General features: G+C 48.7%; 1 protein-coding gene across 1 annotated transcript in view; it reads right to left on the minus strand.

Annotated features, from left to right (window-relative positions):
• The window catches only part of ankmy1 (ankyrin repeat and MYND domain containing 1), a 177,170-nt gene extending 154,610 nt beyond the window's left edge, over window positions 1-22,560 (minus strand). The window contains exons 1-5 of the mRNA XM_078564626.1: window positions 22,234-22,560; window positions 19,180-19,326; window positions 16,893-17,404; window positions 5,369-5,585; window positions 2,881-3,042 (exon numbers count right to left, since the gene is read on the minus strand). Of these exons, the coding sequence (XP_078420752.1) occupies window positions 2,881-3,042; window positions 5,369-5,585; window positions 16,893-17,404; window positions 19,180-19,326; window positions 22,234-22,497 (1,302 nt within the window). The 5' untranslated portion in view covers window positions 22,498-22,560. The remainder of the gene's footprint in view (window positions 1-2,880; window positions 3,043-5,368; window positions 5,586-16,892; window positions 17,405-19,179; window positions 19,327-22,233) is intronic.
• Between the last annotated feature and the right edge of the window lie 3,039 nt (window positions 22,561-25,599).

Raw genomic sequence — 25,599 nt, forward strand, 5'->3', positions numbered from 1 at the left:
GATATCATGTGGAGTGAGTTGAATTGGCTGAAGACTGGCACCTGTGATGCTGGGGCCCTTAGGAGGGGCCGAGATGGATCATCCACTCAGCACTTCTGGCTGAAGATTGTAGCAAATGCTTCAGCCTTATCCTTTGCACTGCTGTGCTGGGCTCCTCCATCATTGAGGATGGAGATATTTGTGGAGCCTCCTCCTCCAGTGAGTTGTTTAATTGTCCCTCACCATTCACGACTGGATGTGGCAGGATTGCAGAGCTTAGATCTGATCCGTTGGTTGTGGGATCGCTTAGCCTTGCCTATCACTTGCTGCTTATGCTGTTTGGCACACAAGCAGTCCTATGTTATAGCCTCACCTGGTTGACACCTCATTTTTAGGTATGCCTGGTGGTGCTCCTGGCATGCCCTCCTGCACTCTTCATTGAACCAGGGTTGATCCCCTGGCTTGATGGTAATGGTAGAGTGGGGGATGTGCCGGGCCATGAGGTTACAGATTGTGTTCGAGTACAATTCTGCTGCTGCTGATGACCCACAGCGCCTCATGGATGCCCAGTCTTGAGTTTCTAGGTCTGTTTGAAATCTATCCCATTTAGCACAGTGGTAGTGCCACACAACATGATAGAGGGTATCCTCAATGTGAAGGCGGGACTTCATTTCCACAAGGACTGTGAGGTGGTCACTCCTACCGATACTGTCATGGACAGATGCATCTGCGGTGGGCAGGTTGGTGAGGATGAGGCCAGGTATGTTTTTCCCTCTCATTGGTTCCCTCACCACCTGCCGCAGACCCAGTCTAGCAGCTATGTCATTTAGGACTCGACCAACTTGGTCAATTGCAGTGCTACTGAGCCGCTCTTGGTGATGGACATTGAAGTCCCCCACCCAGAGTGCATTCTGTGCCTTTGCGACCCTCAGTGCTTCCTCCAAGTGATGTTCAACATGGAGGAGCACTGAATCATCAGCTGAGGGAGGTGGTAATCAGCAGGAGGTTTCCTTGCCCATGTTTGACCTGATGAGTGCTCCAGAACTTGCCGCGCCCCTAGCCAAGCTGTTCAAGTACAACACTGGCATTGACCCGGCTATGTGGAAAATTGCCCAGGTATGTCCCATACACAAAAAGCAGGACAAATCCAATCCGGCCAATTATAGCACCATCAGTCTACTCTGACCTGAGGCTTCATTATCATTTTGACTCAAGCTCTGCATTCGGCACGAGTATAAACCATCCAGACAAAACATTGCTGCTGTTAGCACAAGCTTGTCTAGCTAAGAGCAAAGGCTGCAAAATCCAATGAGGCCCAAAAACCGGTGTGAGGATCACAATGCATGCTGCAACCCACACCTGCTGCTTCCAAAGCAATGTGCTGCCACCTCATTTATATGACCGCTATGTACAGCCCGTCCTAACCACACAGTTGAGTGGCTGCATGCTTGAGTACAAGGCGCAAAATCATGAGAGGCTAGATCAATTTTAATGCTAGCCTGCATCTCTTAAAGGAGAGGTGCATTGTGGCACAGCATGGCAGGGAGTGGCTCCAAGATACTCCTACATTGCACTGAAGTTCTTGGTGGAGGAGGTGCAGAGGAGGAGAGGGGCCATCAACCACAAGAGGCCAGGACAGGCTCCAAACACACTCTCAGAAGGCAGCAGGACCAAATTGCTGTGCCAATCAATGCCAGCTGTTCCGCCCTGAGGACTGGGTCTGCAAGAAGTTCAATGGCCTCACAAGAGTAGTCAAGGTTAGTGAATGCATCTTCCAATGCCATGTCCTATCAACTGTGCCACCAGCCTTGCACACTGCTCAATGCACCATACCCCCATTACTCACGCACCAACAGTCTCTATCAATCAGGGCCCATACGTGGCATTCATATGCTGCACCACACCATCATTCACTTCACACTGCTGCAAGCCTCATACCACATCACACAGCTTGCAGGCACCATCAGCTCTTCAGCCATGGCAGCTGCACCACTGAAACAAATCGCACCAGGCTCACTGAGACGCTTTGCCTTTATTGCAGGAGAAGGTGAAGGGTAGCCAGTGGCAACAGCACTGAATTGGCAGTGAGAGGTATGGCTCTATGTCCTTGCCCTGATGGAGAAGATGGTAAAGTCACAGTCTGTAGTGGCACTGAAACCACTGAAGATGACTGTGACCTCACACTAACCCTCCTTCTCATATCCCCCTTTGCCCCCCCCTCAACACCACAATCTCTTTTGTTTCACAAGTGGGAGATGGTGGCGCAGTGTAAAAAGCACCAGACTAGCAATCCAGGCTAACCATCTCGGGGACATGGGTTCAAATCCCACTACAGGAGCTGGTGGAATTTAAATCTAATTCATAATCTGGAATTGAAAAGCTAGTTTCAGCAATGATGACCATGAAACAATTGTCATATTTAGGGAAGGAAATCTGCCATCTTCACCTGGTCTGGCCTACATGTGACTCCAGACCCACAGCAATGTGGTTGACTCTTAACTGTCCTCTGAAAAGGTGTGGCAAGCCACTCAGCTTAAGGGCAACAAATGCCAGCCTTGCCTACATCCCATGAAAGATTAAATAAAAAAATGTGGTGTAAGGATACATCCTTTCTCATCTAACTCTACCATTGTAACCATCTATTACCTTATATGCTTGTCTAGTTTACCCTTAAATGTACCTATATTATTCACTTCACCACTCCCTGCGGTAGCAATTTCCACATTCTCACTACTTTTTGGGTGAAGATTCTTCTGAATAACTCTGTAAATTAAGTTAAACAGAGTGTGGACGCCCCACAGCAAGTGAAACGTGTTCCATTTTCACCAGTTGCCCTGTGAAATAAAAAATGTACTCAGGGAAAATTCTCACCAGCTGATGTTGGCTTCAAGTGAAACAAACCTTTTTGTTTGAGAGTCTGTAGATTTCACTGTGTAGAAAGGAGCTTGAAGGGTAGTAAAGTATGCAGCAGCAGTTGAGCGCAGAAACACCCTCATTGTTCAACTTGTTCACGTTTGCTCCGTTATCGAGCAGCAGGTTGACGATGATACTGCTGCCAACAGCCTGTAAGAAATTGCTCAGTTGAAGCTATGTAAGATGGGGGAAATCACATCAACATCCAATCACCGAATCAAATGCTTTGATTTTCCATCCTGCCCACTGCGGGTCCGGACATTCCCGCCCAAAGTCAAGGGGCCTTTGGCTGGCCCATCAGATTTTCCATCCTGCCCTGGGGTGGGAGGGAAAAATTCCGGCCAAAGAACATACAGGATTGGAGGCCATTTGGCTCATTGTGTCACGTCTATACTGGCTCTTTGCGTAGCCCTTTCATATTTTTATCCCTTAGAGTATTTCTTCCAATTCTCTTTTGAACGTTACTGTTGAATCTGCTTCTACTGCCCTTTCAGACAGTGCATTCCAGGTCACAACAACTCGCTATGTGAAAAAATATTTCCCCCCCCTGGTTCTTTTGCCAATCATGTTAAATCTGAGTCCTTTGGTTGCTGGCCCTTCTGCGGTGAGAAACAGTTTTTTTCCTTATTTACTCTATCAAAACCTTTCATGATTTTGAACACCTCTACTAAATCTATCCTTAACCATCACTGTTCTAAAGGCAACAACCTAAGCTTCTCTAGTCTCTCCAGATGATGGAGATCCCTCCTCCTTGGTGCCATTTTAATAGATCCCTTCTGCACCCTTTACAAGGCCTTGACAACCTTCCTCATGTGCAGTGGTCAGCATCAAACAAAACACTCCAGCTAGGGCCTAACCAGTGTTTTAGAAAGACATAACTTCCTTGTTTTTACACTCAAGGCTCGATTATTAAAGCCAAGAATCCCATGTGCTTTTTTTAATAGCCTTCTCAACTTGTCCTGCCACCTTTAAGGGTTTGTATCCCTACGCCCCCTGGCCTCATGGTTGGTCAACAACATTTAAAATCGTACCATTTAGTTCATATTGCCCCTCCTCATTCTTCCTTCCAAAAATGTCATCTGACCATTTTGTCGGCCCATTTTAACAGACTGTCCATGTCCTCCCGCAGTCTGTTACTATACTCCTCAATGTTTACCACATTTCCGAGTTTGTGCTATTTGTTTTTCCCAGTCCTCTATGCACCTTGCTTCTCCTCTGTCCTGTGGGTGCCCAATTTCCTACCAAATTAGTTTAACCCCTCCCAGACATCAATGGTTTCTGGTGAGGAGATAGAAATCAGCTCCAGTGAGGTGCAACTCCCCAGACCCACCCACCACCAACATGTACCCCCAATTACCTCCCCTACCTTCCAGCTCAGACAGGCACCTCCTGCCCCTGAACGGGTTCCAAAATGGCGGAGTAAGGGATGACTTTGTGGTGTTACTCCCACCTCTTTCTTGGATGGTTATGGATTTCAGCATTACTCTGAACAGCCCTCCTTGATGAATATTAAGTTGACGTGCAGAGCGCTACTTGCATCTGAGGGGAGTGCAGTCGGCCGCTCCTCCATGTCTTAGAGCCCAAGAGTGGAAAGAAGACTCACAGTCTCCGAGTACTGGGCTGACATTCTGGTGGGGCTGTCCCTATCACGTCAAACCTGCTCTCAATGCTCCAGGAAATTCTATGCTGGTGGTCAGCCTAAAAACCCTGACCCACTGTACCACCCAGTCCCAGAGTGTGAAAGGACAGTGTCTGACCCACTGTACCACCCAGTGCCAGAGAGTGAAAGGACAGTGTCCCACTGTACCACCCAGTGCCAGAGAGTGAAAGGACAGTGTCTGATCCACTGTCCCACCCAGTCCCAGGGTGTGAAAGGACAGTGTCTGACCCACTGTCCCACCCAGTCCCAGAGATTGAAAGGACAGTGTCTGACCCACTGTCCCACCCATTTCCAGAGTGTGAAAGGACAGCATCTGACTCACTGTCCCACCCCCCACACCCAGAGAGTGAAAGGATAGATACATAGTCATCGGTTAGAATGGTAATAAGGCTACATGAAGCACATTCTCCTTCTCTCAACAGAGAGGCATCTATGTGGCTCTATGCCTTTGAGCGGAGGCCCAGAAAGGACAGTGGCTGCTGTTATAGAGGTGTGTGGACCTCTGAGAGATGTGACAAGGTGATGTTTACATGCAAGACATTTTCCTTTTTTTTGCTGCCCCACTGAAAGGGCACTCCCAGTGTGGAGTCAGCACTGATTCACCCAACAAGGGAAGGCAGGGAATGCTGCCCCAGTGTCCATTGTGCAATGACAGGTCCACTTGCTGTAACTGAGATCAAAAGTCCCCTGGCAGGGAGCGAGCACCTCTCAGTGTAGTGGGTCATTCCTGAGAGTGGATCCTTGCAGGCAGTTTGGTAATAATGCTACTTGCTATGAATGTTCCTCATACATACTCCAAAGTGAAGTGATACTTACTGAGGCACCGATCAGTGAAATATGGCCATGGACATCAGCAACATCCGCACTCACTAATTTAGTTTTGAGAATCTTGTGCACTTTCTCATTGTTCCCCTCTCCAGCTTCAATGATTAGTCGTTCTGAGCTGCACTCTAGGGGTCCTTTTGGACCAAAGCCCTCTCGCTTTCCTTCTATTACAGCTGCCACATCCCACGAGAGTTTAGCCTGAGCATGCCTGCAGGAAAGTGAATTTGGCACCATGTTAATGGAGTGTGCATTGAATTCGGAGTTCTCGACTCTGATTGGATGTGTATCCGGAGGTTACATCACATGATCGCCCACTTGCGAATGCTCCACACAATCAAACGACATCTCCCCCCCCACACTCCCCCGTCCATATTCAGTATTTTTATAATAATAAAATGGATACAGGAATAACTGGAAACACTCAGCAGGTTAGACAACATGTGTGGAGAGAGAAACACATTTAACATTTCAGATCAATCATCAATCATCAGCCTGAAACATTGGGCGGAATTTTCCCAGCAGGCTGGTAAGTGGCGTACGTGGAAAATATGGCGCGACCTGCTTCACGGCGGTGTGAGGGCAGGTCGCGATGGGTCGCTCAGCCGGCTGACTGAGGGCTGCGTTTCCTGCCATCGGTAAAACATTAGCATATAATTAAAGGGCCATCCCGCCAGGCTCTTGGAACCCCATCGTGTCGTCCGTCCACATCAGCGGGAAAGCGCACCGACGTGTCTCACAACAACGTGCAGGCAACGCGCACTTGGCGGCCTTCACTCTGGGGGAACTGAGGTGAGGGAACAGCAGCGTTCACCACAGCTCACCCGTTATTTACAGGCCTCAGGAACACCGGGGGAGGGGGGGGCGAAACTGATACCTGGCCCCAGAGGCGACTGCTAAGAGGGGGGGAAATGTTGTCCGGGGGCAAGTGCTATCCAGCCTCGGAGGCGGCTGCTGATGGCAGAGGGAGGGGGGTCAAGTGGCGCTGAATCCCGCGCACAGGCAATCGAGGTGGGGGGCAGGGTAAGCGAGGGCAGTGGCCACACATTAGGGACACTGTATAAACTGACCATGTCTCTGTGACTGAGACAGATCAGGCGCAGCCACAGTGATATGATTGGGGTCGGGCTCCTAGCCTGCCCACCCATGCAAGAAACACGGAGGCACCAAAGGGCCACCAAGTGCTCCACACCTTACCCACACCATCCCCCCAGCCCCCTACAACCCCCCACCCTCCCGGCACAGACTTCGAGTCCACCACCACTTTATTGGACCGTGGAGCAGTTGGACTGCACACATTGTACAATCTCCTCGCTATCGCTGGCCATGTAGCAGTCACTGCTGGAGGTGCTCACAGCCCTTTGCAATCTCAGCATCCTGGTCTGGACCAGTGTCCCCCATGTGGCAGGTTGACAGGGCAGCCATGCAGCGCACTCACCTCTGGCCATCCGAGGGGTGACCAGCACTCTCCGGGAAGCATTAAGGGGTGGTCACACAGGGCCAGGAAAGGTGCTAAGTACAGCCATGGTAACCACGTCTCTCTCTTTCTTTCATGCTGCAGGATCATGGATCCTGGTGACCTAGCGGTTTGCCTGATGGCCTACAGAGACCGTGGAAGACAGGGGAGAGAGTGACTGAGGCTCCTGGCCGTGCAAAGGCAGGGGCAGCAACCTCATGAAGAAGGGGCAGCAGGGGCTCCCACACACACTGCCCAGGAGTGACAGTGAGCCGTGGCTGGTCGGTGCCTAGCGACACCCAGGGTCTATATTCGCCGCCTGCCATTCCTACAGATGACTGAGAACCAGTGTCGCTGACGACTGCGCATGTCTAGGGACCTGGTGGCTCACATCTGCCACTTACTGCAGGACTTGGCGCCAAGGGGACATGGAGGGCATCCACTGCCAGTGGCTGTGAAAGTGGCCGCGGTGCTCAGTTTCTATGCCAGTGGCTCCTTTCAGGGCTCCACAGGGGCCTCTGTGGGATTCACAATCCGCCACCCACAAATGCATCCATGAGGTCACGGGTGCCATCTTCTCCATGACACACAACTTTGTGCATTTCGCCCAGGACCGGGACATCCAGGATGCAAGGGCCATTGGATTCACCCTGATCTCGGGATTCCCACAGGTACAGGGGGCGATTGACTGCACTCATGTGGCGCTCAGGTCTCCATCGCTACACTCGGTGGACTTCATCAATCGCGAGGGCTTCCACTCACTGAATGTGCAGCTGGTGTGTGACCACCAGAAACGCATCCTGCAGGTGTGCGCACGGTTTCCAGGGAGTGTGTATGACGCCTACATCCTGGGTCACTCGCAGATCCCTGAAGTCTTCCAGGGTCCACAGAGGCTGCAGGGTTGGCTCCTTGGGGACAAGGGCTACCCACAGAGGCCGTGGCTGATGACACCCGTGCGGTGGCCTCAGACTGCAGCAGAGCGACGCTATAATGAGGCTCATTCTGCAGCTCACAACTTGGCGGAGCAGACCATCGGGATGCTGAAGATGTGTTTCCGGTGCCTGGACCGGTCTGGTGGATCCCTGCAATACAGTCCACAGAGGGTGTCACACATCATCATCGTCTGCTGCACCCTTTACAACCTGGCGCTGCAACAGGGGGAGGAGCTGGCTGAGGAGGAGATGGAGGAGCTGCACGTCCCCTCCAGTGAGGAGGACGCTGATGGAGATGAGGGTGAGGGGGTCCTCGAAAGTGGCGATGACGATGCTGAGGCCCTCACACTGGCCAGACGAGGCAGGTGCACTCGGGAGGCCCTCAGAGCTGCCAGATTTGTGGAGGATGCTGACGACATGCAGTGAGGTGCCCCATAGATCCTCACATCGCAGTTGTGAATGTTGGCTCCAGTCTGTCTTATCTCAGTGCCAATACCCTCCGTGAGAATGCTCCTGTGATGGAGATGCAGTGGAGACCCTAATAGTCACTCGATTGCAGGAGGATGATGACAACATGCAGTGAGGACACTCCACAGATCTTCACATAGCCTCTGAGAATGTCTGACTCCTGTCTGGCCGAGGGCAGCTCGCTTGCGCTCCATGGTCAGGGCATCTCAGAGACGCAGCCATGAAACTTTAGACACATCTGATGCTGTGTCCGCCTTCAGCACCTCAGCCCTTCAGGAGCTGGTGCACAGCATCACTGGGCACAGATACTGGTGTGATGGGGGCCAGCCCCACCTTAAAGGTGCTGAGAGCACACAGAGAGAATGAGGGAACTCTGTGGCGCCTGCCCACAACATCTGGCAGCAATGACCAGCACCATCGAGGTGCAGGCATCGGTAATGTGTCCAGGGAGTGTGAGGCTGGACCATCACTGTGGTCTGAAGGCTGCACAGAGCATAGGGAAGAGGCCCTGGACTGAGACACCTGCCTTTTATCTTGTGCAGAAAGGTTTCACATCTGAGTGATAAGAACACTGCTCATCAGAACAAGGAGCCTCAGGCAGGGAGACATTCTTAGGAGTTTGTTGACAATAGTGAACAGTAGGTACAAGTGATCAACACCCGTGCGCAGGCTGTGCAACTACTTTTAGCTAACTCCTAACTCTGCCACTACGTCTTGGCGCTCCCTGGACATCCACAGCAGAGGTGGGGGCACCTGAATGATGGCCCCGGAGCATACATCTGCTGACCCTCCTCCCTATGGGTTACCGAGGGCCCCTGGCTGACTCTGTGAGTGGAAGGGGTAACTGGAGTGAGATCGAGCTGCCCAGCACCCTCTCACGTACACACTGTTGGAGGCCAACTATGGCATCAACGATGGAGTTAAGCCCGCACAGCAGTACAGGAACGACGTCCTGGGCCAAGGTCTCCATGGCGATCACCATCCTGCCAGTGTTGCCCTCAGTGCGTTGCAATGCCGGCGCTATCACCTCAGCCTGAAGACGGACAGACTCCTCCATTGTGCCTTGCAATCTGAGGAGTGCAGTGGACATCTCTTCCTGATGTTCCTGAGTTTGCCTTTGCAGCTCCAGCAACTGTGACATGACCGAGTCCAGAGACTCATCACTTGACTTGGACTCAGCAACGTTCTGGCCTCCAGCAGTCCTCTGAGTGCTGGGGACCTGGGAAATCCCTGCCTCCGCCTGCTGTGGATCAGACAGTGCGATGTGCTCACCAGATTGTGATCCTGAGGCTACTCTAAAGCCAGGTCCCACCGAGGTATCTGTCTCTGTGCTGGAAGAGGGTGTGGGTGAGGCTGTGATGGGACTTCAGGGAGGGTGTCTTCAGATTCCTCTTCAGAGGTTTCTTCGGAGCTTGTTTGGAGGCCCTGGGTCATGGACTCTGTCGGCTGTTTGGCAGATGTGCCTGCGAAAGCAAGGGGAGATAATTAGTGCATGGCAGTGGCCTGTGAAACAGGACACATCACTCACAGCCTGGTTATCTGATGGATGTTGCATTGCTGGATCCTCACTTGGTAGAGCAGCGCCGACCTCACCGTCAGCGCAGGACCGGTCCTGGTCATCGCCGGCCAGCTGGATGGCTGTGTTTCTGAATTCGGTGAGAATTTTGATCTCCGGCATCCCTCCACCTGTCTGTGACCTTTCCCTCCTGTTGTGAGCCAGTTTGTCCTGCATGGATAGAGATGGGGAGAGTGTATCAGGACTCCTGCCGGGCCAGATGCTAAGTATGCCTGGCCTGTGTGGGTGGTGAGTGGTCCCATGGATGGGATGAGGACAATGACGGTGTGTGTGAGAGAGTGAATGGTGATGTCCATTGCACTGGCAGTGAGTGAGGGCCCTATGGATGTGTGATGGGTTTGTGAGTTGGGAGTGATGAAAAGAGTGATTTACCCTGGTGGAACGGAGGAGATCATTCATCCTTTTGCGGCACTGGGTGGCTGTCCCCCTCTGCAGGGCCTTCACACTGACCACCACTGCCCCCACCTCCCAAGCTGGGTTGGTGACCTTGCTGCCCATCCTGTGGCCAGAGGGGGGCGTAGAGCACATCCCGTTGGGCCTCCACGGCATCCAGCAGTTGCTCGAGGGACCTGTTGTTGAAGTGGTGGGGGGGCTGCAGTCTTTTTTCCTCTGCTGGCCATGTCTCCCGGACAGCGGTGGTGAGCTGGTGGTGATGAGCACTTTGCTGGCGGCTGCTTTTTAAAGATGGCGGCCGGTGTGTTGCAACAGCGGGGTGATGGCGAGCGGGCGAATGAGAGCCTGCCTGCCATAGAAACAGCGTGTTTCCCGGGAATGCATGAATAGTAAAGCGGGCTCAGGGAGATACGGCGTGAAAACCCGTCATTTCCGTTGGCGGGTAGGAGTCCATTTTACCCGCCCGCTACTGCACTTAGTGCAATTCTGGGAAAATTCCGCCCATTGTCTCTGCTTTTCTCTGCTGAGTATTTCTATCATTTTCTGGCTTCCTTTCAGATTTCCTGCATCCACAATATTTTGCTTTCTGTTCATTACTCGCAGAGACCCGCAAAACATTAGTATCTCTGTTGCAATAGTTACTTCATTAAATTCCCATCCAATGCCATTCGATCCTTTCTATGCCCCTCATTCCATATCCATCCTTTCACCCTTCTCATATCGTCTTCATCCTACCAAGTCATTCCCATTCTCCAGTCCATCCCCTGCTGCCGTCCCATCCCATTCTCTCTCCATTCCTCCCATTCATTCCCCTCTGTGCCAACCTCCAGCCCTCTCCGATCTCTCCAGGGTAATTTTGTGTTGGGCTCCCCCTTACCTTCTGTTCCTTTTCTCCACCAAACCCCCATCCCCGGTACCTCTACATGCACCAGGCACCGCCTACCAAATCAGCCCATCGACCAATCAGAACAGTGCAGACAGACAAAACAGCAAATTATTACTTTAGATATATATCTCTAATTCGCTCTCTGTATTGATTGATGTCAGGAGAACAATCGTTTTTCCTGTCTTTCCCCAGGCCCCTGTCTCTCCCCAGACCCCTGTCTCTCCCCAGACCTATCTCCCTCCCCAGTCTCCATTCTCCCCCTATCCTGTCTCTCCCAAGTCTTCTGTCTCTTCCAAGACCCCAGTCTCTCCCCAGTTCCCCAGTCCCTCCCCTGTCCTGTCTCTCCCCTGCCCCATTTCCCCCCCATCTCCTGTCTCTCCCCAGTTCCCCAGTCTCTCCCCGTCCTCAGTTTCCCCCCGTTCTGTCTCTCCCAGTCCCCGATCTCGCCCCTGTCCTGTTTCTCCCTAGTCCCCAATCTCTCCCCTGTCCTGTTTCTCCCCCCGTCTCCCGTCTCTTCCCAGTCCCTGGTCTCTCTCTCCAGCCTCTCGGTTTTAGCAGAGGTGGTAGTTCTAACCGAACTTCCTTCTGCGTTTGAGATCCAAAATTGGATGCCAGGAGCAAATCAAAGTTTGACCAATCCTCCATGCCATTCCCCACCCCTCCTCAATACCCCCAGCCAGGGTAACTTTGTTGCTAGGTTCTCTTTACCTTCCACTATTCTTTATCTCCAACAACCCCCTCCCACCCTGCCGCGCCACCAATAATTGGCAGCCACGCACTCCAGTCCTCCACCCACACCACATGCCTCCACGTATAGCAGGCTCCGCCCAACAAATCAACCCACCGACCAATAGTGCGGACAGACAAAACTGCATATTAATATTATAGGTTTCTACAATGAGTAAGCAAACATGTTTAAAGAAAACGGAAAAGAAATGAATGCCCCTGTGATTTTTCTTGCTGGGTTGCTCCCAGCAGTGTCCAAGTTTCAATTCCTGGAGGCTCCTGGACAATCTTGGAGGATTGGCAGCCTAACTGGACAATAATCTTTTGCATTAAGGGCATCAATTCTAAAGAGAATCCCGGCATATGTGATGCTTTTCTATTTCTTCTACTCATCAGCCAGAGACGTTGACTCCTTATTGGGCGGCCCCTACCTCCACCTCCTGAAACCTCATTCTCGAGGCCATTTGCCATCTGTGAGCCGACATTGGGTGGGTATTCCGACATGGTCGAGGTGGCGGGGGTGAGGGGGCACAGGGGGATGTCACAGTTGAGCCCGGACCTGTCCTCACCAGTTTGGGGGTGGGGGTGGCATAGGGGCAATATCACTGGACTAGTAATCTAAAATTGAAAAACTAATCTCAGGCTCAGTAATGGCGATCATGAAATGAGTGTCGCAAAAAACCCATCTGTTCACCAGTGCCCTTTAGGGAAGGAAATCTGCCATCCTTATCTGTGTGTGACTCCAGATCCACAGCAATGTGGTTGACTCTTAACTGCCTTTTGAAATGGCCTAGCAAGCCACTCAGTTCAAGGACAAGTCAGGGTGAGCAACAGCTACTCTTGCCAGTGATGCCCAGATCCCATGAAAGAATAAATTTTAAAAAAATGTTCATGTCCATTTTCTAGGAAGTGACAATGGATAGTGGTCGACAGTGGAGGTGATGAGGGAACCATAGCTAATCCCCTTATGGCCTACGGATGTTGAAGCCCAGGCTGAATTGATCGCGTATGGTTGAAAGGCCAAATCTGGAATATTCTGGTTTTCCGCTCCCTCATGAGCATCCAATTTAAAATTCTTGTCTCTAAACACCTCTACAGCCTTACTTCTCCCAACCCTTAAATGTCCTCCTACATCCTTTGGCTGTCTGTCTTAGGTTTGGAGGCCCCCACGCCTCTGAGTCTCAGTCCAACGGCTTGAGTGCAAAATCTAAGCTGACACGTCAATGCAGTACCGAGGGAAAGCTGCAATGTTGGAAGTGCCATCTCTCAGGTAAGATGTTAAACCAAAATCTTATCTCCCCTTGTAAGGGTACAGAAAAGAACCCATTGCCCTGCTTCAGTGAAGAACAGATGAGGTCTCCTGCTGTCCTGGCCAATATTTATCCATCAACCAACTGAAATGGATGACCTGCAAGTTATCATATTGCTGTTTGTGGGATCCTGCTGTGCTTACACTAGCTGTTATGTTTCCTGCATTATAACAGTGACAACACTTTAAAAGAACTTTACTGGCTGTAAAGTGCTTTGGGACATCCTGCGGTTGTGAAAGGTGCTATATAAATTCAAGTCTATCAGTTATTTTTCCCACCTTTGGTGGCACAGTTTTCAGTCAATGTGGTCCTGCTCTTTTGAGCATCCTCCCTAAATTTCTCTATTTCTCTATCTTCCTTTGACCAATAGCTACCTCAGGAGTTAGAAGTATAATTGAGAGGAGACAGTGTTGTAGTGGTAGCATCACTGGCCCAACAAGCCAGGGTACATGGGCTCAAGTCCCACTATGGTAGCTGGTAGAATTTAATATCAATTAATAAAGTCCTCTCTGTAATGGTGACCACGACTGCTAAATAAATTGAACAAGGGGTTCAGTAGAAATTTTATACCCACAGAGTGGTTAGAATGTAAAACTTGTTACCACAGGCAGTGGATGAGGTGCATAGATGCATTTAAGGGGAAGTTAGATAAACATGAGGGAGAAAGGAATAGAAGGGTTTGTTGATAGGATGAGACCAACAAGGTTGGAAGGAGGCTCATGTGAAGCATAAACACCATCATGGACCTGTTGATCTGAATGGACTGCTTCCATGCTGTAATTACTATACATTGTACAATCATTGATTGTTGTAAAAAAACAACTGGGTCACCAATGCCGTTTAGGGAAGGAAATCTGCCATCCTTACTGAGTCTGGCCTACATGTGACTCCAGGTCAATGTGGTTGATTGCCCTCCGAAATGGCCTAGCAAGCCACTCAGTTCAAGGGCAATTGGGGATGGGCATCAATGCTGGCCTTGCCAGTGATGCCCACATCACAAGAAAGAATAGAAGGAAAAAAATTAAAATTTGCAGATAGTATTGAATTGGCGGGGGAGCAGTGGGTCCTAGTTACTACAGAAAACAACTGTAACATAATACAGGGAGATTTTAATAAGCTTGCAGCGTGGGCCTAAAACTGACAAATAACCTTCAATATAGAGTCTGAGTAGTGCATTTCGATGGAAAGAACAAGACAGCAAAGTACTCCTTGGAAAACAAAAGTCTAAATGGTGTAGTGAAAGAGAGGGCTCTGGGGTTACAATAAATAAACCACTAAAGGGAGCGAGGCAAGTAAACGCAAAAAGGCAAAGGTGGGGTTCATTACTAGAGGGTTAGATTTCTAAAGCAGAGATTTTGGGGCCCCACCGAGGTTAGGAACAGAGGTGGATGAATCCTGGAGATATCAAAACCAGTCGCCATTCTAGTTTCCTGACCCATTTTGTCTGTGGTTGATTCCGAGCTGACAGGACACCACAAGGTGGGCAGTCAGTTAGGCTCATTAAGAGCCTTGTCGAAAGTAGGTTAAGGAGGCCCGCTGAGAGACAGGCAGGCCTGAGTGACAGGAAATGCAGGTGCAGCCAAGCCCTGTAGAGGGGTTCACCCCACCCCACTCCAGCCCCTGCCACCAACTGCTGTGGGCTGGCTGCTTTCTCTATTTTGTATTTGATTTTTTTAAAAGTGGTTGAGAGGGCACTTTCATGCCAAAGCACCCTCTCAGTTACTTACCATTCATTGCAGCTGGGTGCTCCATCCAAGGAGGCCTCTGATTGGCCCTCTAGCTTCAAGAGCCCTGAATTGGGTAGGGAACCTGTCCCCATGTCAATTAAGAAGGTACCCTGATCGAAATTCCAATGAGTGGCTGTTTCCCCTCAGAGGCAGGGTACAGACCCAGAAACAGTCCTGACTCCTGTTTCTCCAAGCCCAAAGCAAAAACTCAGCCCCGTATGTTAAACTTATGTACTGTTAAACAATTGGGCCAGGATTTTGACCCTACTGGGTGGGCGCGCCATGCAGGCCCGGGAGCAGTCGCAAAGCTGACCACTGCCCGTGATCGGGCCCCGACATCGATTTCACGCTGGCCGGCCAATTAACAGCCAGTCAGTGTGAAACATGCGCTGCAGTGCTCAGTGCCGCCTGGGTGGGGGTGGGAGGAGCACGAGCGCAGAAGTCCAGACATGCACGCGAGTGTGCGCAATGAAAGCTCCCTGAGGCACAGAGCTGCCTCAGGGAGCTGAAGATTTGTGAAATCAAAAATGATAGACTTACCAATGTTAAAAAACATGTCCCATCATGTGACTCTGTCACAAGAGTGGGGACATGTTATGAATGAATTTTAAAATTTTAAAATTTTTAATAGCTGTTGGAAACCTCATCCTGCCCATGGATGAGGTTTCCTAAAAAATCCCCAAGACCGCTTGGCCTTTTCGCCTGCCCGCCCACCGTAAGGTTGAACAGGCAGTGAAAAATTTCATTCAATTATAAATTTAATGGCCTTAATAGGCCTGTTAATTGCCAGCGGGCGCGCTGCAGACTCTTGCCCGCGCCCGCCAAGCGAAATATCGCGTGAGTGCGTGATGATGTTGGGATGCTCGCTCAACGTCATCGCGCATCATTTTACGCTTGAGTGGACCAGGTGGGTGCCTGTCTACTCAGTGCAAATTTCTGCACTGTTCTGTCCTTGGATAACTGTGAAAAGTTCTGATCTCAATAAAAGAGATATGGAGGCATGGGAAAAGGTGCTATTAGAATATTACCAAAACTGAGAGGTTTTGAATATCAAGAAAGATTGAACAGGCTTGGTCTCTTTTTTCGGAAATGAGAAGACTGAGAGATGACCTAAGCGAGGTCTCTTAGATTATGAATGAGTTTTGATACGTTAGGCATGGAGAAGATGTTTCCAATTCCGGGTGAGACTAGAATTGGCTCATAAATATAAGATTGTCACTAATAAATCCCATAGGGAGTTCAGGAGAACTTTTATAGCCACAGAGTGCTTAGAATGTCGAACTTGTTACCACTGAGGTGATTAATATAGGTGCATTTAAGGGAAAGCTAGATAATCGTGAGGGGGAAAGGAATAGAAGGATTTGTTGATGGGGTTAGACCAAAAAAGGTGGAGAGAAACTCATGTGAAGCATAAATACCAACATAGATCTGAATGGCCTGTTTCCACACTGTAATTACTATACATTGTACTTCACTACAATCTAACCCTAAACAAAAACAGACTAGAAATGTTCAAGAAATAAAGCCTTTCCATTTTTATATAGTGCCTTTTGCCACCTCAGGATGTCCCAAAGTACTTTAAACTTGTAAAATATTTTTGAAATGTCGCCATTGCTTTTATTTCAGATATGCTGGTCAAGTGATACATATTGGCCCGTACCAGAGAGAACTGCTCACCTATTCGTCAAGATAATGCCATTGGATCTTTTATGTCCACCTCAGAGGGCAAACAGGGCCATGGTTTAGTGTCTATTCCAAAAGATGGCATCTCAGACAGTGTAGCACTCTCTCAGTACTACACTGAAGTGTCAGCTTAGGTTTTGTGCTCACTTGCAGAGGTTGTGGCTGTGTGGGGGTAAGGGAGGGAATAGCTGCAAAGGCAAGTCATTTCCAAGCTTCTTCTCCATTCATGCCACAGTGAAAAGCAGCATTGACAGAATCCTGGGAGTAGATTACTTTCCCTGCCCCCCTGTTACCTGGAAGAAAGGAGAAAAACTTGCACAATTGAGGAAGACATGGACAAATGATGTGCATCATATGTTACTGATACTTGGCCAGCTTCTCAGAATAACCTACAGAGGTATACCTATGTCTGTGGATGTGCAACTGCATTTTAACCATCAAAGGAGTTTGGTTTATGATGGTGATTTTATATGTGCCGTTCTCGTCTCCTAGCTCTTCTTCTTGGAAGAAATGTCTGTCACCCTCTCTCGTGTAAGAGCGAGTGAGGGGCAAGTGGTCAGCATCAGTGGAATAAATCTCAATCTCCTCAGGCAGAGTGTAGTTATCGTCAAAGAGGAACTTTTTGTACGGGTAGAAGAAGGGGTCCTCTTTGGGATTGGTTCTCCAGAAGTACTTCTCCTTGTAAGTTTTCATCGGGATGACAAGCTCTTTTACTTCAGAATGGTAAATTGGGTGATTCTTCACCGTGAAGGCTCCTGGAATTTCAGAACAAAGCCTGATGATCTGATTCCGGTACCACAGACCCACATCTTGGCGGCCATTGGAATGGGTCAACACCCCAGGCCCAAAACGCTCATCGGCTTTATAAAGCCCCTAAATGAAGAAGGAAAAAAAAAGATTCCAGGTTACAGAGAGTGGAATACGAAGCGGAATGGCGATACACGGTGAAATAAAATGGTCCATTTGACTGTTTATGTACAGGGAAATTGGATGCTCATTTATTATAGAAGAAACTTGAACAAACCAGGAGATCAGAGGTTAGTGCAAGAACTTGCATTTACATAGCACCTCATTATGTTGCAAAATGCTTCACAACCATTGGCTGGGAATTTCCATGCAGCTGCTGCCGCTTGGAAGCTCGGCAGGAAGCGGGTCCTCTGAACAATTCATATGCGACTGCGCATTTACTTAGCCAGTAGTTAGATTGTTGGCAGGGGCAGGTGCAGGTGCATCCAAGCTATTTTTGTTGGTCAGCCTCTTGTTTGTCCTTATGATGTGATTAACAGTGGCAAGATATTATTTCTTGCTCCTCCCTAGTTGTCCTGAGCCACATGTAAGTGAGGTCAGATAGGAGAAGCAGATTCCCTTCAACAATCCAATAGCTTTCATGGTCAGCCTTGCTGGCGGCAAACCAGAGATGGCCAAATTTATTAGCTTCAGTTTCACAACCTGCACGGATGGGATTTAAACTCATGACTTTTAAGTTGTGAGGCCAGTAGTATAATCACAACTGTTCACCAGCAATGTAAATTTAATGCCAAGTTTCCATTAGTTTGTGTGTATCCCAAGTGACTAATGCCAACACATCTCATTGTTTCAACTTAGAATGTACAGGACTGTGAGACGCAGTCCTGTCCTCCCCCACCACAATCAAACTGAAGAAATTAGCAATTAGGGTATCAGGAAAAATAGTGCTGGGTCACCAGGACAAGTGGGGTGCATAAGGCCCACAGTCTGCCCTATACTAGACCCTTGGTCACTACACTACAGCACAGGAAGACTGGTGGGGGAGCAGTATACAACAATGCATCAATCCTAAATCATCCAAGCAGTGTGCAACCGAGGGAGGAGGCCACTGAGGGAATACTCATGGCGATATTGGTAGGGAGGGATTCTTGTGGAGACTACTTCAATTCCTTTTTCTCTCATGTACTTATCTAGTGTACCTTTAAACACATCTATAATATCCACCTCAACTTACTCCATGCAGTCGCAAGTTTCACATTGTTACCACTCTCTTGAGTATAGAAATTTCTTCCAAATTCCTTATTGGTTTAATAATGCCTGTCTTATATTTATGGTTCCTAGTTTTTCCCTTCTGCACATCTACTCCATTGAATGCCGTCAACATTTTAAGGATTTCACCCCCCCCATCCCCCCCCAACTCTCTCTTTTCTTTCATTTCTGAATTCTAATCTTCTTGAAATGAACCCAGTGTTTTGCTAACATTTTTAAAGCCCTTTTAAACTGCATTGCCACTTTTAATCATTTGATAATCTGTATGCCCCGACCCTAAACCCACAACCTCTACAATCTAGAAGGACAAGGGCAGCAGACACATGGGGAACACCACCACTTGGAAGTTCCCCACCAAGCCCCACACCACCCTGACTTGGAAATATATTCCTTCTGCTGAGTCAAATTTCCTACTATGGGAATGCCTACGCCACATGGACTGCAGCTGTTCAAGGAAACCCTTTCTCAAGGGCAATAAGGGATTTGCAATAAACGTTGGCCTTGCCTGCAATGGCCACATCCAGAGAATGAGTAAAACTAAAACAGCCCCTGCTGCACTGCCTACCTTGCCTTCAAGAAAAACATTTTGCGCTTCTTTTCCCTGCAATGTGTTGAGCTTATCGATTGAATACCTGGAATATGGAGCCATCTTTCATTTCTAAAGTCCCATATCCATCTTTTCGATCCAGGTAAAACATTCCTGTGAATTTGTTCCCATCTGGCCAGACGTAGGTCCCCTTTCCATGGCGATGATCTTTGTAGAACTGCCCGACGTAATACTGCATGAATAAAACGCACAGGGTCATCAGTGGAGGAGGTGGGGGGGTGGGTAGGGTGGTGCTTCAGAGCACAGAAGGACATGAGAAATGCAACACAGTCATGCTGTATATTTTTCTGACCTTCGGGTCATCAATCTGAAATCTCATCTCCATGTTATCAGTGCAGAAGCCACCATGCAGCAGAAATTCCACTCATTTCAAATCGAGGTTGGAAAACAATCCACATCGCGTGTTCCCAGTGGGCAGGTTTGAGGCTGCAAAGCTGGGCAATTACCCCATTAACTAATCCTTAACATCATGTAAGGCCTTTTCCCCTTGCAGCCCAGCCCGCAAGGCTGTAGCCCGTGCTTGTTCTGAACAGGTGCCGCAGACACAACAGCAAGTTGTAGTGACAAAGCGCCTTTAACGTAGTAAAACATCCCAAAGCACGTCACAGGAACAATATCAGATAAAATTTGACACTGAGCTATATACATAAGGAGATATTAGAGCAGATGACAAAAAGCTTGGTCAAAAGAGTGTCTTAAAGGTGGAAAGAGAAGTAGAGAGACAGAGAAGTTTAGGGAGTGAATTCCAGAGGTTAGGGAGCTTGGTAGCTGAAGGCACAGATACTGATGGTGAACTGATTAAAATTGGGAATGATCAGAAGTTCAGAATTAGAGAAGCGCAGATATCGTGGAGGGTTGTGGGGCAACAGGTAAATCTCATGGAATTATACCACCAAGATGAGTGTAGAGTCAATAGGGTTCAAAAAATTCTCTTTTTCCATGAGAACAGAGAGCAATAGTGATTTACAAAATTCTAAAACTGTTAAGAGTGAAAGGTCATTTTCATTGGCTGGCACATTGTTAACAACAGGACATAATCTGAGGACTAGAACTTGAAAAAACAAGGGGAAATTAAAATAACCTTTATCTCACTGAGGGCTATTAGAACATGGGATGTTTTAATCACAAGGAGCCATTGAGCCATTGACTGTAACATCATTTAAAAGAAAATCGGATAGGAGTGATGTAAATGGAACTGGGGAAAGTATGGAAGAATGGGATTGAAGTGGACAATTTTAATGGAAAAGCTAGTATTGCTACAAAAATTATGGGCTGAATGGTTTACTTTTATGCTACATTTTCTATGAATCTAATCTGGGAGCATTTGGTGAGATATTATAGTGTGGCCTTTACTCTGTCTAATCCATGTTGTATTTGACCTGAGGGGGCTTGATGGAAGGGAGTGGAGGGAGTTATACTCCGTATCTAACTCGTGCTGTATCTGCCCTGGAAATGTTCAATGGGATAGTGTAGAGGGAGATTTACTCTGTATCTAACTCGTGCTCTACCTGCCCTGGGAATGTTCGATGGGATACTGTAGAGGAAGTTTTACTCTGCATCTAACCCCTGCAATAGCTGCCCTGGGAATATTCGATGGGATAGTGTAGAGGGAGTTTTACTCTGTATCTAACCTGTACCTTCCCTGGGAATATTTGATGGGACATATAGAGGGAAGTTTACTCTGTATCTAGCTCGTGCTCTACCTGTCCTGGGGGTGTTTGATGGAGCAGCGTAGAAGGAGTTTTACTGTGTATCTAACTTGTGCTGTACCTGGAGTGTTTGGTGGGGCAGTGTAAAGGGAGCTTTGCTCTGTATCTGGTTTGAGATGTTCCTACTGTAGAGTGTTTGATGGGACTGTGTAGAGGGATATTTACTCTGCGTCTATCCTGCTCTGGGAATGTTTGACGTGACAGGGTAGAGGGGCATTTGCTTTTTATTTCATCAGCTCTTGAGAGCGGGGGCAGGTGCCCTCTTCTCGAGCACCATATAATCTACTTATAGTTAGTTTTGAAAGGAAGAGAGCTGAATGAATGTTGAAAATATTCAGGCATGTACTTACAAAATAGGTAGTCCTGACACAAAAACGTCCGCTTTAGTCCCTGCTGGGGGATGTTGGGTGACCTCCCTACCAGGCTCCGAATATTTATAAAATTTTTTGAAATAAGAACAGAAAATACTGTAGGCTGGGCAGCATCTTGTGAGACAGAAACTGAGTTAGCTTTTCAGGTCGAAGGCTTTTCGGATGGTCACTGATCTGAAACATTGACCCTACCTACCTCTCTTGAGCATGTCCTGTTCTTGCTTCACATTTCTAGCTTTTGGAGTATTTTGCTTCTCCCATCCCGCCTCCTGCCAACAACCCCAGTTGTTTTGGAAATGGTTTGGAGGAACTGATTTCTGAGTTTGCCAGCCAATTCCTCCCTAACTGTCCCCCTCCTTGTTATAAACATATCCATTAATAACTGGGCTCTGAAGAATTCATATTAGGCTCAAAACGTTAACTCTCTCCACAGATGCTGCCTCAGTTTTTCCAGCATTTTCTGCTTTTATTTCAGATTTCCAGCATCTGCAGTATTTTGCTCTCATTCAACAATGACTGAGGATCTGTCTGTACCTGATGTCCCTCCTCAATTGCACACCACAGATTTGTGAAAGGATGGGGCAGGCTTGTAACTCTTTCGAGTTATCAACAGATCGCATGTAACTCTTTCGAGTACATTCACAGTTCTTGGTTTCCAGGAATGGGACATGAACCCACAACCTTCTGACTCAAAGGCGAGGGTGCTATGAACTGAGCCACAGCTGAGCAGAATGTTCAGTACTTAAGGAAACATATAGTACAAGATTAAATGGCAGAGATTTGGAACAGAATGCAGGAGACACTTACTCACACAGGGAGTTAAAGCTGTGAGATTCACAGCCAGGGCTGGTGGTTGGAGCAGAAACAATGTTCAAGTTTTGATTTGGTAGGTTTACAAGTGGAAACAGGTCAGGTAAATTGAACTATTTGTCAGTCTAAAGTACTCATATGGACAGTGGTCCCATTTTCCTATCGTTTGTGGGCACTGGACTCACTTACCTCTCCGTTGGCCCACTGAAATACCCCCTGTCCGTGTTTCAGGTTTCCTTCAAACTCCCCTTCATATTTCCAGCCGCTTGGCCACTCCTGCACTCCCACTTCAGGCGGAGGGTTTAACTCCAAGATGCTCTGGGCTGGTGTGGCTTTGATCCGTTCAGGCGAGCTGAGCGGATCCTGGATTTGCCGTGAAGCCAGGGGGCTGTGGGGCTGGGGACTGGCCGGGGTGTCCTGGTCAGGGCGGCTGGGGGGGACCGGGGAAGGCATGGGTACCACCGGGCAGCCGCTCAGAGCTCAGGCTGGGGGCCGGGGACCGAGCTCGGCGCCGTCAGCTCCCTTTCCCCGGAGGCTCTGATTGAAACCAAACAAATACAGCGTTACCGGGGCAACGGAAACCACACAGATTGGGAGCAGAGCGCAGTCAGTGGGAGCTCACTATCCCGGGATAACAGATAGACCGGGATTACAGCTATCCCGGGATTACAGCTGGTCCGGGATAACAGCTATCCCGGCATTACACCTAGCCTGGGATTACAGTTATCCCGGGATAACAGCTATCCCGGGATAACAGCTAACCCGGGATAACAGCTATCCTAGGATTACAGCTAGCCCGGGATAACAACTATCCTGGAATTACAGCTATCCTGGGATAACAGCTAGCCTGGGATAACAGCTATCCCGGGATTACAGCTATCCTGGGATAACAGCTATCCCGGCATTACAGCTATCCCGGGATAACAGCTATCCCAGGATTACAGCTATCCCGGGATAACAGCTATCCCGGGATTACAGCTATCCTGGGATAACAGCTATCCCGGGATTACAGCCAGCCCGGGATAACAGCTATCCTGGAATTACAGCTATCCTGGGATAACAGCTATCCCGGGATAACAGCTATCCCGGGATTACAGCTATCCTGGGATTACAGCTAGCCCAGGATTACAGCTAGTCCGGGATAACAGCTATCCCAGGATTACAGATAGACTGGGATTACAGCTATCCTGGGATTACAGGATTACAGCTAGTCCGGGATAACAGCTATCCTGGGATTACAGCTATCCCGGGATTATAGCTAGCCTGGGATAATAGCTATACTGGGATGACAGTTATTCTGGGAATACAGCTATCCTGCGATTACAGATAGCCTGGGATAATAGCTATACTGGGATTACAGATATTCTGGGATTACAGCTATTCTGGGATTACAACTATCCCTGGATTACAGATATTCTGGTATTACAGATAATCTGGGATAACAGCTATACCGGGATCACACCTAGCCTGGGATAACAGCTATCCCGGGATCACAGCTAGCCCGGGATAACAGCTATCCCGGGATTACAGCTAGCCTGGGATAACAGCTATCCCCGGATAACAGATATCCCGGGATTGCAGCTAGCCCGGGATAACAGCTATCCCGGGATTACAGCTAGCCCGGGATAACAGCTATCCCCGGATAACAGATATCCCGGGATTGCAGCTAGCCCGGGATAACAGCTATTCCGGGATTACAGCTGGTCCGGGATAACAGCTATCCCGGGATTATAGCTAGCCCGGGATAACAGCTAGCCTGGGATAATAGCTATCCCGGGATTACAGCTATCCCAGGATAACAGCTATCCCGGGATTATAGCTATCCCGGGATTACAGCTAGCCTGGGATAACAGCTATCCCGGGATTATAGCTAGCCCGGGATTACAGCTATCCCGGGATTACAGCTAGCCCGGGATTACAGCTATCCTGGGATAATAGCTATACTGGGATTACAGTTAATCTGGGAATACAGCTATCCTGCGATTACAGCCATCCCGGGATAACAGCTATCCCGGGTTTACAGCTAGCCTGGGATAATAGCTATACTGGGATTACAGCTATCCCGGGATTACAGCTATTCTGGGATTACAGTTTGAGGACTCTGGGTCTATGCTCGATGGAGTTTAGAAGGATGAGGGGGGATCTGATTGAAATTTACAGAATACTGAAAGGCCTGGATAGAGTGGACGTGGGGAGGATGTTTCCATTAGTAGGAGAGACTAGGACCCGAGGGCACAGCCTCAGAGTAAAGGGAAGACCTTTTAGAACAGAGATGAGGAGAAACTTCTTTAGCCAGAGAGTGGTGAATCTATGGAATTCATTGCCACAGAAGGCTGTGGAGGCCAGTTCATTGAGTGTATTTAAGACGGAGATAGATAGGTTCTTGATTGGTAAGGGGATCAAAGGTTACGGGGAGAAGGCGGGAGAATGGGGTTGACAAACTTATCAACCATGATTGAATGGCGGAGCAGACACGATGGGCCGAATGGCCTAATTTCTGCTCCTATGTCTTATGGTTTTATGGTTTTACAGCTAGCCCAGGATAACAGCTATACTGGGATTACAGCTATCACAGGATTACAGCTATTCTGGGATTACAGCTATCACAGGATTACAGCTATTCTGGGATTACATCTAACCTGGGATTACAGCTAATCTAGGATTACACCTATTCAGGGATTACAGCTATCCCGGGAATACAGCTGTCCTGGGATTACAGATAATCTGGGATTACAGCTATCCCGGGATTACAGCTATCCCAGGATTGCAGCTATCCTGGGATTAAATATTTATTGGGATTTCATTTTTCCTCGGATTACGGCTATCCCGGGAATCCCCCTATCCTGGGTTTACAGCTATCCTTACAATACAGCTATCCTGGGAATCCTACTATCCCAGAGTCTGTTATCCTGCAAATCTTGCTATTCGAGGGGATCCAGCCATCCCGGGATTACAACTATACCAGGGTTATTGTTATTCTTGGATTATAACTATCCAGAGAATTTTTCCATGGATTCCCACTCTCCCTAAAATATAGCTACCTCGGAATTTAGCTATCAAATAACCTGGGAATACAGAAATCCAAGGAATACATCTGTTCTAGGAATCAAGCTATCTCACCAATACAGCTATCCAGCATTCGCGCTATCCCAGGAATTCATCTATCCCATGAATATAATAATCCCAATAACACAATTTAGCAAAGTTTACCAGCAGAGACAGCCTACGCCTCCTCCGACAGGAGTAAGAACAAGATACAAACGTTTTGTAAGGCCCCAAGACTGCCTGAAGGTATGAACTCAGAGACCTGAAAGGGGGGCAGATGGGGTGGTAATAATGATGTAAGTGCCATATTGGGACTTGAACCCATGGGGCAGAATTTTACATCCCGTGGGCGGCCGCACACCCGACCCGATCTGGCATAAAATCGCACGAGATGATGTTGGGCGAGCATTCCCAACGTCGTCGCGCACTCGCGCGATATTTCGCTCGGCGGGCACACGCAAAAGTCGGAAGCACGCCCGCTGACAAGTAAGAGAGCAATCAAGCCCATTA

This window comes from Cetorhinus maximus, chromosome 19 (genome assembly GCF_964194155.1).
Source record: "Cetorhinus maximus chromosome 19, sCetMax3.hap1.1, whole genome shotgun sequence".
In the NCBI taxonomy this organism is placed as follows: Eukaryota; Metazoa; Chordata; class Chondrichthyes; order Lamniformes; family Cetorhinidae; genus Cetorhinus; species Cetorhinus maximus.